The sequence below is a fragment of the Gymnoscopelus microlampas genome, assembly GCF_963454915.1.
Source record: "Gymnoscopelus microlampas genome assembly, chromosome: 20".
Classification (NCBI taxonomy): Eukaryota; Metazoa; Chordata; class Actinopteri; order Myctophiformes; family Myctophidae; genus Gymnoscopelus; species Gymnoscopelus microlampas.
This window is the reverse complement of record NC_139957.1, coordinates 15,307,124-15,319,915: the sequence shown is the minus strand read 5'-3', so window position 1 is coordinate 15,319,915 and position 12,792 is coordinate 15,307,124. Positions and strand designations below refer to the sequence as shown.

General features: G+C 43.9%; 1 protein-coding gene across 3 annotated transcripts in view; it reads left to right on the top strand.

Annotated features, from left to right (window-relative positions):
* ky (kyphoscoliosis peptidase) overlaps positions 1–7,403 on the top strand; it is a 9,414-nt gene extending 2,011 nt beyond the window's left edge. For all 3 annotated transcript variants that reach the window (XM_084045487.1, XM_084045488.1, XM_084045489.1), the window contains 6 exons: positions 1–546; positions 2,320–2,434; positions 3,020–3,137; positions 4,084–4,275; positions 4,768–4,958; positions 5,518–7,403. The exon at positions 1–546 is cut by the window's left edge and continues 44 nt beyond it. In XM_084045487.1, coding sequence (XP_083901613.1) covers positions 1–546; positions 2,320–2,434; positions 3,020–3,137; positions 4,084–4,275; positions 4,768–4,958; positions 5,518–6,869 — 2,514 coding nt within the window. In that variant the 3' untranslated portion in view covers positions 6,870–7,403. The remainder of the gene's footprint in view (positions 547–2,319; positions 2,435–3,019; positions 3,138–4,083; positions 4,276–4,767; positions 4,959–5,517) is intronic.
* The last annotated feature ends 5,389 nt before the right edge of the window (positions 7,404–12,792 follow it).

Here is a 12,792-nt window from a genome sequence, read left to right as displayed (position 1 = left end):
AAGTTCTCCTTCCCATTCTCCTGCACCACACAACTCTCCCAGCAACATGACCACACGCAGACCACGTGCATACAAGTAAAGACACTGGAGCATCATTCCCTTCAGGGTGTCAACCCAACCTTAACCGAACAGAGCCCTGTGACAATTATAGGAGCCCTAGTCCAGAATGGGATCGAAGCCAAGGACAGTGTAAAGACTCTGCCTGAAGGGGTCACAGCTGGTCCGACTGTCCAGGCCAAGCTTGCCTTTGTGGAGTCTACCCAGAATGCTGTGCTGGAGAAGCTGACGGTGGAGAGTGAGGATCAGCGCCCCGCGGCCAAGAGGCAGCTTTCCTCCGAGAGCGCAGCGAGGAGCGTGGCTGTGGTGAAGAAGAGTGCGGTGAGGAAGGAGGCAGAGGAAGTGGCTGTAGTCCAGAGGTCTAAAAGCCAACTGGGACAAAGGCCAACCCCGGGAGCGGCAGGGAAGAGGAGGCGTCGAAAAGACCTGTTCACAAGTTCAGAGGTTTTCCACAGGGTCGACGTGCATGCCATCAGGGCAGGGGAAGAGGTGAGGGACACCCACGCACGCACGCACACACGCACGCACACACATGCACGCACATGCATGCACACACACACACACAGACAGACATTTTTACCATGGTTTACCAAAGAGGGTTTAGAACCTTAAGCTAAAACTACTACTCTAGAAAAGTTTTTGGTGCTATTTACTGTAGCAGGGCTTCTCAAACTTTTTCATGTCAAGGACCCCCAAATTGACACATATTAGTGCCCCATTTAAAAAAATACACCAGGGACCCCCATATAAGAGATTAAGATATAATACAATTTAGCAGTGATTCTCAACCATTGTAATTTAAAGGACCCCAGTTTTGATACGAACTCCCATTTGATACCATTTTGATCTCTGGGACCCCAATCTACACTGTAGCATCGTCAGTGTTAATTGAACTCTGAAAGTGTACAAATGTTTGTGTACACTGTCAGAGTTACTGACACATAATCAATCACTGATAGACACAACTATCAATCTTTTGGCTGGGGAACCCCCCCAAGGACCCCTGGGGGTCCCCGGACCCCACTTTGAGAACCACTGCTATATAGCACCTCAGCCAAAGAACCACTGAAGAAGCACCAACATTGTTTTTCATGTATACTATACTCATGTCAGTGCTGTACCTTACGCTGCTCTACCCAAGCAGTATTATCACCGTGCTCAGCCAACTGAAGGACCACATCCATATGCGTACACAGAGCAAGGTTTTCAAGGCGGATAAGCGGTAAGGGCCTACAGTACATTATATTTAGGTGGGGTGGGGAGATTGCCCAAATGAGAGGATGTAGCCATGGGATATAATGAAAGCAAAGCCAAATAAAAGCATTGGGGAGAGCTGAAGTGAAGCCATAACATAGAGTGGGGTTCTGTGTGTTCCTGAACCCTGCAGGAAAAAGCACTGTGGAATGATAACATCTAGTTATCTACGGCTGAAAACCAACAACAAGCAGCACCCAGGCAGCATGCATGACCTTGAGCACACACAGAGTCACTGAGTTTGTTCAATTCACGGGATGAGACTGGAGGATGCTGGTAAATAAGATGTCAATGAATGATGCAGCCCACACAGTGGAATGCAGTGATAACTGTAAATGTAACCAAATTGACCTGTAAATATCAGAGTTACAAATGGATAAATGAACACAGAAACAAATAAATCAAAATTAATAAAATGGAAGCAGGAGTTTGATATGTTGTGATATTGTGACACTGGAATTGAAATTGTTTTCCTCACAAAATCAATGTACTGTAGTCTTATGTACGCATGCTTGTAGCGTTTGAAACAGGTAGGAAATAACATTTAGATGATAGTTTGGTGAAATGGCAAATTTTGTTATATTAACTTTAATAATATCAAAGAATACAAATATTTCAGCACCCTCAAAACAACTGAGTAATTTTACAACTCCCACTTTAAACACTATGGGGCGGAAATGTATTTATACACAATGCAGACAAGCGGCTGAATTGCTCCAAAAAGGATCTCGCACTTTCTTCTGCTGTCTCATCTGCATTACGCAGTGGAGCCAGAATCCTGATTGGATGATTTCTGCCATAAGCACCTTATGCTTGTGTAATAGTGTCCTATTATATCTTATTTTGTGTGTGTGTGTGTGTGTGTGTGTGTGTGTGTGTGTGCGTGTGCGTGTGCGTGTGCGTGTGCGTGTGCGTGTGCGTGTGCGTGCGTGCGTGCGTACATGTCTCTCTGTTGGTGTGTATGTGCTTGTGTGTCTGTGTGTTTGGTATTTGTGTGTATATGCACAGCTGAAGGAGCAGTGTGTGTATGATGTGAAAACCATAACGCAGAGCATCACAGAGGGAGCCAGAACGGAGCTGGAGAGACTTCGTGCCATCTGGGTCTGGCTGTGCCACAACATAGGTGGGTATTGTTCACCACATTATTACATCCAAGACACATTATTATCTCTAACTAAAGTAGCCTACTTTTTATCTGCCCCTGCCAGCGACAGACGTGCCTGGAGACATTATGTTTTGGAGTTGTACGTAAGTACGTACGTACGTACGTACGTACCTATGTGCGTACGTACGTACGTACGTCCCTCCGAGGATGAACAGATTAGATTTCGGTGCTCAAAGGTCAAGGTCCCTGGGTCCATGCTATTCTAATGAACGTGATATCTCAGGAATGCCTGGGAGAGGACTTGGACTCAGGGATGAGCTGATTAGAATTTGATGGTCAATGATCACTGTCACTGACCTCACAAAACACGTTTCATACATGTTAAAATCTTTTATTAATGTCCTAAAAAGCACCATATTATGAGTCTGAACACACATGCATATAAATTGCAACTGGGTGGTGGAGGCATACAACCACGATGTGGCATACAACCGCGATGGTATTTCTAGTTTACATCGATGTTTGTTCTAATCCTTTCTCATAGAATATGAGGTGATTTCTAATAATATTACAATTATTATAGAGATTTCTAATCTTTTCTAGAGTATGATGTGAGTGGGTACCTGGGCCAGTCAGAGAAGCTGTGCTCTCCAGAGGAGGTGATAGCAGCAGGCAGGGGTGTCTGCTGTGGATACTCCAGCCTCTGTCTCGAGATGTGCAGGTAAACTCACCTGGAACACAAACCTGTAACTTATTAGATGTTGCCTCTCACCAATTATTCCAATTTACATTTTCAACTGAAACGAATGGAAAGTCACTTTACACTGATCAAGATAGTGAGAGAACTTTAAGATATTGTGTGCGTGTGTGTGCATGCACATGTGTTTGTATATGTGGGTAACATACAGTACAATACAACAGATAACTTAAATGACTTTTAAGCACTAAAAGTAAACTTGCACTTGGACTCAAGCTCAATCACCTTTGCAATTGTAAAAGCAGTGTGTTCGGCAAGGCATAAAACGAATGCTCACAACAGACAAAATATGACTGCACATACATGTTAAAGGCAAATGAGCAGTGGCACCGGCGCCTGTTTAATTAAAGGACACTGTGTCCCCCCACTATTCAGTCCAGCCCCAAAAAATGTATTAATAAATAATAAAATCAGTCCAGTTCCCCGCACCTCGCGACCACCGCGAGCGTGAGGCGAACCGAATTAACCGAAATAACCGAATTATCCCCCCCAAAAATCAACAAACCCACCCGAAATAACCCGACAATTTTCGGGAGGGTTACAATCAACAAACCCACTCGAAATAACCCGAAAATGTTCGCGCACATGCGCGTGCATGTGTCCCTGATGTGTCCCCCCAGTTCATATTCCGTTCCGGCGCCCCTGCAAATGAGTACAATCAGTTTGATCTATTTTTAAAAGGGAAGTGGCCACTAAAATAAATTACTTCCAAACGTCTTTATATCAAAGATCCAGCACAGTTCCAAAGAGCCAACACAAAGGAACTTGTGAGTGTTTTTGCTGAAGTTTGACCTTAAGTGTTGTTTGAAGGCATTTCAAACTGTGTTGAATTTAATGATAACATTTTAATGGCAGACGTCAACCCTGACAAGATTCACCAGCCTGACTGTGACCTGTTTTCCCCTTGCAGGGAGGTTGGTATCGGGTGCCAGGAGGTGCCAGGGCACAGTAAAGGCCTCGGGCACCGGCAGGGTCAGAGCCTGCGGAATGTGAAGTCTGATCACATGTGGAACGCTGTGCTACTGGGTGGACAGTGGTTCCTAATGGATGCGTGCTGGGGTGCAGGGAGAGTGGACATGGACCACAAGAGCTTTGTGAAAAGGTGACAAAGCTCTGGAACTCATTTGTATTATATTCCACTTCTAATCTCATTTGCATTATATTCCACTTATATTCTTTTAACAGATGTCCACACATACTGTAGAGACAAATACAAGCAGAAAAGGATGCCTGTATAAATATATACCTGTATAAAATAGCAGGGCAGATTGGATAGGGAGGTGAATGCTGTTCCACAGTCTAGGAAGGAATTACTTACAAATAAGCCACACAGTGGTGAGGTTACCATCATAAAGACAGTTAACACAAGCCGTTTCATGTTAATATCTGCACTAACAGAGAAAATATAACTCCTGATCACAAAAATGTGTTGTTCAAGTTCATGTTATAGTTGCTGTGTGGGTCCAATATTTTGATCTATAAAAATATGCATCTATACTTATGGCCAAAATGTGGTTTTATCCAGCAGCAGTTACTGATTACAACTGAAACGAACGGATTTTCAACCCAGCCATGTGCCTCTGTTCCCTTCCAGGTTTGATGACTTCTATTTCCTGACGGACCCAGAGGAGTTCATCGACTCCCACTTCCCTGACGAGGAGAGATGGCAGCTTTTAGACAAACCAGTCCCCCTCGAGGAGTTTGAGAAGAGGGTGTTCAAGACCTCAGCCTTCTACACCATGGGCCTTAGCTTCATCCAACCCAAACACTACAACATAGTTACAGGTGAAGTGAATGATTCACATTGAAAACAGAGAGAGCTTCTTGTAACGGTAGTAGTATTAATACTGTAAACCTTGCACCCCCCAAAATGGCTTTTATAATTATATAAAAAAGTTCTTACTTTTTGATAATGACTGTGACTTTTTTTGAGTCATGTAATGACATTTGATTTCACACTCTTAAGCCTATTAAACTTACCCAGCAGATGAAATTTGATTTACATCCAACTGCAGTATATTCACTGTGCAATTAAGTCAGAGGAAGGCTCACTAGGCTATTAGGGTCATGCACTGACCAGACTAACCTTTAAAAAGAAGAATGTTCAGTAAGGTATCCCAAAGGCACCACACTCTGGTGTAGGCAGTATATCCTTAAGTTTATTCAAAAGGTTTTTAAGAATATTAAGTGAGCTCAGGCTCTGTTGTCACATATTTCTCTCCTATGTTTCTTAAAACTCCACAGTTCCCAACAAAGAAGAAAAAAAAATCTCTTCAATGATCAATGCTTATCAGGTGCTGGTGAACAATCATTAACCTAAAATCATATTTGTTGTTTTCCCCAGATGACGGCGAGGCCAACGTGTCTGTGTCCTTCTCCAGGCTCATGATGTTCACCTACGAGATCACTCAGCACCAGGACCTGCTGCACAGTGGAGCCTCAGAGCAAAAAGACTCCAACAACTCCTCCTCCAGCTCACACTCCTCCTCCGGATTCCTCACCGTCTCTCACCGTAGCATGAAGCTGCAGATACTTCCTTCCTCAAGTGGCATGTATGATGTGAAGGTGTTCGCTAGACCCGAAACAGCAACCGCCCCTCTCAGCTGGGTCTGTTCCTTCACTGTAGAGTGCCCAACACCCAGAGCCAGGGAGGTGATCCCTGACAACCCCTTTCTTTCCTGGGGCCTGCAGCCCACTGCAGGGTCCCTGGGGGTAGCAGGGAGCAGCCAAGGGAGTGAAGTCGCCGAGGTGGAGGCGGGGCTGTTTGAGCTGGTGTTAAAGACCTCTAAGTCCCTGATGGTGGTGTGTGAGCTGGTGCATCCAGAACTGGAACCTGCAGTGGCCAAGCGCTGCCTGGCCACCCAGATCCAACCACACTGCCTCACCTGTCACGTGCTCTTCCCCTCGCGTGGCTTCTACCGCCTGTCGCTGTTCTTACGGGACTACAAAAACCCAGAGTCCAAGATGCAGAATGTCGCTAACTACCTGTTGCACTGCAAAGGGAAGGTTGTTGGCCCAGACGAGCTTTTCCCCCCTAACCTGTGCTCATCGTGTGGTCCGGGGACACGCACAGAAGATGCAGGACTATCCAAGTTCAGCCACACAGGAGCTCTCATTAGCACGCAGCAGGGTAAATGTAACATCACCTTCCACAACCAACAAGACCTAGAACTTCACACCATGCTGGTCCAGGATGAGAACAAGACAAAAACAAACTACCCCCTCACGCGCCACATCTTCAGCACCTACACTGACAGCAAGGTGACGGTTAGTATCAGCCTGCCAAACCCAGGGGTCTACAGGCTGGGGCTGTACGCCAGGATGACTCCTGAAGGAGATTTCAGCCCCATGTGTGACTTTGTTCTGAGGAACAGCTGCACTCAGCCGGGGCCTCCGTTCCCTTGCGCCTACTCTGCCTGGGGTAAAGGCTGCGTGCTCTTTGAGCCTCGCATGGGGCTCCTGGAGCCTCTCTCCTGGGTGCGCTTCAGGGTCAGGGTCCCTGGGGCCCGCAGGGTGAGCGTGGTGGCGGAGGAGGGGCGAACCGACCTGAAGCTGAACAAGAGCAGGGTGTGGGAGGCAGACGTGTTTACAGGAAGGGCACTTCAGCAGCTGAAGCTGGCCGCTGCATCTGGGGAATCCGGCGACATGGCTGTTATGATGACCTTCGACATCACGCAGCAGGAGAAGGAAGAGTGAGATGCAATGGCGATGATGAGGATATAATCAATATATATATATATAATCAATAATTATATTATATTATTCTGCAAGGCTTTTATTATGGACTCATGCAGATTAGACCTGGGTCAAACAGTTCTGGGCAAATACTTCTTATTAGTGTTTGTTTTAAACTCCATACCACACTAAGACAATTCCACATGTCAGGTAAGTTGTGGGCCACAGAGCAGCATATCAAAGGGACTCTCAAGTTTTTTCCTGTGATTGTCTACACTATCACTATACTACTACTATACTGTGGCATTCATGGTGCTGTCGCATAAGCTATTTATGGCCAATCGCCAATTATTTTTTATGATAGATTTGTCAGGGTAGTCAATGGTGCTGCGCTGTGTTGAAATGCTTTCCTACTGTATGCACATACTTTAAGTGGATTTGTGCATACCTTACAGTAACTGATCTGATATCAGGAAAAGTATTGTATGGTTGTATGTACCCTGTGATCATGATTGTTGAACGATGTGAATTAAAACATTTACTGTGAAAACCTCATCTTTGTCTGGATGACTTTATAACACAACAATCCAGGTAACTATAACTTATCTACACACCAGTGGTGCCAAACCCTGGTTCATTGGGACCCCTCTTAGTGCTGCTGGTTTTCTACAGTAAATTAATTGCATTAACCTGACCTCCTTGTCATCATACAGATCGCTAATTGCTAATCTTGAAAAATACATTTCAAAATGCATTTTGGGCCTTGTATGTACGTGTGAAATACAGTGTAAAAGCCTACTACTTTTTCGCAGTGGGGGTTTTAACTACTGTCCTCAAAGAGAGCAGAAATTCCAACCCTCCTCAACACAGCGACAAACAACAAACACATAAAGCGTGCGATAGGTAATACACACCATTGTTAAGAGTGACGTGGATCGGCAGCTATCTTTGGCACTCGCCAGTGAGAGTGACTACTGTTTACATGCTGCTGTCATAAGAGGCCAGAAATAGCTCAGACTACCGCTTCACTAAAAAAAACACTACAATGGTGGGCAGGAGTGTATATGTGGGGGGGTTTAATGTACGAACTGATACTGCACGATTGTTTGATGTGAAGTCAAGTGTGTCTTGAGGTTGGAAAGTGTTACTTTGAGTCGCCAGGGGGGAGGTGGCAGGAGGGAGGGAGGGAGAGAGAGAGAGAGAGAGAGATAGAGAGAGAGAGAGAGAGAGAGAGAGAGAGAGAGAGAGAGAGAGAGAGAGAGAGAGAGAGAGAGAGAGGAAACCCTGATGTCAGAGGATAGCAATGTTGGGTATTGTATCTGCCTGGCAACAATACAAGGACATACACCCCCCCGCCCCCCCACCACACACACACACACACACACACACACACACACACACACACACACACACACACACACACACACACACACACACACACACACACACACACACACACACACACACACACACACACACACACACACACGTGCACTGGGCACACGCACATGCTGTTGTTAAGGTCCCTCTTTCATACACACTTAAGTATAGGCTTCACATGCACACAAGCAGTCTCAGAAACACACGTCCGTTTTTTACCTTAACACACACTTGAGTATGTGCACACAGACACATGTACAGTATATATGCGCTATGGTTGTCTCTGTTTTACACTTCAAACACACATACTGTATTGCACAATGCACTAGTAAATGCAGGGAAAAAACATCCATAGAACAAAGTACATGCAAAGTCAAATCCTCAGTGTTAATTTAACTCCGAGACTGTACACATGGAACCAAATGGACAACGTAACACTCACAGTTCTACTGTGCACTGTAAAGAGTTACCATTGTCAGTTTGAAACCTAAAATATCTTTATTGCTGCATTTTCTATAATTATTTAATCATCATTTTCAATATTATGCAATAATAACAAGTGTATTATGTGGCAATAAACGTATTATATAATAATAAACACGCTGTAACAATTCACATAGTAATTGTTACTTCTATTACGACTGTTACTACTGTAGTCCAGTTGTGGACAGATTACTCAGCCCCAGTAGTACTTGAGTCAAAGCATAGATACTCATGGTCAAATATTACTTAACTACAAGTGAAAGTTGTACTGGAGTACTATTAAAAATACTTAAGTATTCAAAAGTACAATTTACAAAGTATTTTCCAGAAATGTCAAAAACATATATATAAATAACACTGAAAATAGTCAATCTACAAGATCAAAACGCATCACAAGGGTTTAAGTGGTTAATTAATTATGTACTTTTACCCTTCCTATATGTAGTGGAGTCAAATGTACAATATTTGTCTCAATATTTGCATACAAATGTACTTAAGTACAGTACTCAAGTAAATGTTATTTTGTTACTGTCCACTATTGCTTCTACTACTACTGTTACTTACTACGTAAGTCCACACCCATGCTTCCAGTAGTCAGAATGTATTTAAATGCTTTAGTGCCTTCCAACCCAGTATCAGCACTAGTTAGCTGAACAGGAGAGCTGGGTGCTATGGGAATTGGCATCGATAGACTAAACATAAACACAAGTCTGTCTGTGGGCGTTGTACATATGCTCATGTGTTAGGCCGGGAATGTGTGTGTGTGTGTGTGTGGTTATGTACAGTATGTATATGTTTGTGTTTCGTGGTGATGGGGGTGTAGGAACCATGTGTGTATGTGTCTGCGTATGTGTGGTCAAATACATATGTGTGTACATGCATTTTCTTCGGTGTGTGTGTGTGTGTGTGTGTGTGCTGAGTTCATATCTGCGTACATGCATGTGTGCATACATACTGGGGGCAAGACTGTGAGTGCACGTGTAAGTGTGTGTGAGTGAGTACATGTGTGTGTACGTGCATGTGTGTAACTGTGTATAGGCTGTAAGAGGGCTTGTACAGGGTTATTAACATGGCATGCTGTAGGCATGAGCTAAGAGAATGTGTGGAATTCAGTGGCACACCACATACGGTACTGTACCCACACTGTAGGCAGCTCTTTCCTCGTGCTCTGTGGGTGTGTGTGCATTATTTCCATGTACTCACCTTAGAGAAAGGCTTTTGTGGAGGAAAATATACAAAACAACCCAAATGCATTTACAAGTATATACTGTAGCTAGACACTATAATTACTTTCTGTAAACTTGGCTTTGCTGTTACCCCCTTAAAGGACCATACCGACGTTTTAGACATGTGGGTCTTTGTCACACTTCATTTGTGCTGTTGGGGAGAACTCATTTTTGTAGTGATCAGTTCTAGTGTTTGGAGTTCTGGTAGGAGAATGCCCAGAGCACCGCTGGTCAGGGCGGTATCCTCGTAAGAGGTATTCGCGAGAGGTTGAAATAACGTCCTGCGTGGGAGCTCTAGTAACCGGCGGAGGTATTGAGTAGTCGAGTTGAAATGGATCTTCTTTCAAAGATGTCATTTCTCTCTTAGTTTCAATATTAATCTTACTGAAATGAAATAACTCTGGAACTCAATTATCTGTCTTCAGCTCAGCCTTTTACAGTTTATATAGTGGCAAATTAGTATTCGCCATATAAGGACGACCCTAGAGCAAAGCTGTTTCATTCGTCATCCATATATTCCTATTAAGGAGATGCCCGTATAGGATAACACAAAATGCCAGAGGGTTTATTTCTATTTTGGTCCTATACGTATGATGGGACATGAGTTGGGGCTAACAGAGGATGTAAATACAATAGATAGACTAGAAAATGTGCTCCTCGGAGCACAAGTCTCCGCCAGCAGCAGGATTTTTGGTAGAAATGTATTCCAAGATTCTCCTGATCTCCTGACTAAATGTTAGCTTGGCTGATGGCACTGATGTCACTTCGAAACATGCAATGCAATGTTTCGAAGTGACTCACCTATTTATAGGTATGTAATTCGTCATGCGTCTCGCTAGCCAATCAAAGCACACCCTTTCAACATATTGTCACGTGTCACGTGAAGCTTGACCAATGTTAGCTTGGACACACCAGGGACGCGGGAAGTGGGGTGCTGAGGGTGCTGCAGCACCCCCTGCCGTTGTGAGGGGAAAAAAAAAAGGCTGAACGCGTGCGTGTGTGTGTGTGTGAGAGATTTTCTCCGGTGGGCGCGGCTCCCCCAAAATAATTAAATCACATAACCCTAATCCAACCCTAACCCTAACCCTAAAACCGAAATAAAGTAACAAAAAAAGTAACTTTATCCGCGGGAAACCCGAAAAAAACCCATGCATGCGAAAAAGACCCATGCACGCGCGCTGCGCGCGCGTGCATGTGTCCCGTTTACCAGCACCCCTTGCTCTAAAGTACTTCCCGCGTCCCTGGGACACACAGCGAAAAACGGAACGAAAATATACTCTCCACCATGCCTTCGGCCTGGCGGAGACAATAAATAAACACAATATAAAGTATGTATACAAATAATAATATAACGTCGGTGTCCAGCCGGGACCAGCTAACTCCATTTTCATCTTTTTTTTTTGAAGCATCAGGGCATTAATTCACACGTTGTTGTGATGCATTGTGAGCTTGGAGATCCATTGTTAGCTTTTGGGAATCTACCCTTTTGAAACCTCTCTCAGCAGCGAGTGGAGCTACTGTTGTTTGGACACCTAACTCCATTTCAGCATGATTTCTGCTCGTCTGAAACTTCTAACTCCACTCGCGCTGGGTAAAGTGTTGATTTACCCGCGATTTGGGTAAAGTGTTGATAATATAATGACACATGCAAGTATCTCACAATATATACAGTCACTATACCAACTTTGACGAGGTAGTATTGCTTTGTTTTAAAAATATAAGGTTTTCTTCATTTTCTGAAAAACGTATATCTTGTTTTTTCGTTTCCTGAACAATGAGCGTTTTGGAGTTAGCAGTTTCGGGCTGGACAGCAGAGATAAATAAATACATTTAGAATGAAGACCAGTTGGTATTCAGAAAGCTCTTTAGGGAGGACTTGAAGCCAGCAAAAAGGAGTCCTTTCCCATCAAGCTTTTAAACTTGCATGGTGCCAAGTCTGTGGAGCTACCTCTGGTGGAGTACATCGCTAACACTGGAAAAGTACGCAATTGCTTTGGCAGCAACATTGTTTACAATCCTATGAACTATATACATTTTGAAGTGAAACTCTCTCCTCCACTCTGAGCCAACTGAGGCTACTGAAATGGGCAGGAAGGAGATGAGTTCTGGGATGGAGATTAAGGATCAACCTAATTTATTTTGAGAGGTCTGCAACGTCTTTTTTAAGACCTTGGGGATGCTATTTTACCAGAATGTGCAAGCGTAATCGAAATATGCCACTGCCAAGATTTTCAACACACTTCTGTCAATGAATGTGGATATTCTGCCTAGAAACTTTACTTTTTGATAACTTTTAGTGCTATACTCTCTCCAGATAAGAGTATTGTCTAATATAGTCACTGGAGACTTCTTATTAGGCCTGAAGAGTTTCAAATCTGTTTTGCCCAGATGAAGGGTAATATATATTATAGTATATAGTACAGTATAGTATATAGAGAAGTATATGTTTTCAACTCTGATTTATCATAGTGAGAGACTAGGTGAGCAGAGTCCTCGGCGGAAAGGAGCAGGTTACAATTGCGGGCTGCCTTCATGACATTAACATATTATATAAACTAAAGAGGACCTAAACTAGCCTGGGACCAGACGAATCTGCGAGTGCAAAAAAAATGTGCACTCTGCCATTGTTTTGATCCCGCCCCTTGGGGGAAAAAAAACATCCTCATGGAAGCACCAGACTCATATCCACGCAGTGATATAGTCTGGCTACGCGAGGCTAGACCTAAACACTCTGCTGAGGGACTCCACATGACCATGTGGTTGAGATGAGAACATAGTGCCATTTACATCCACCATTTGTTCTCCTCCCAAGTAAGACCTCACCCACTGTATGGCTGCATGGTTGAAACTCAAAG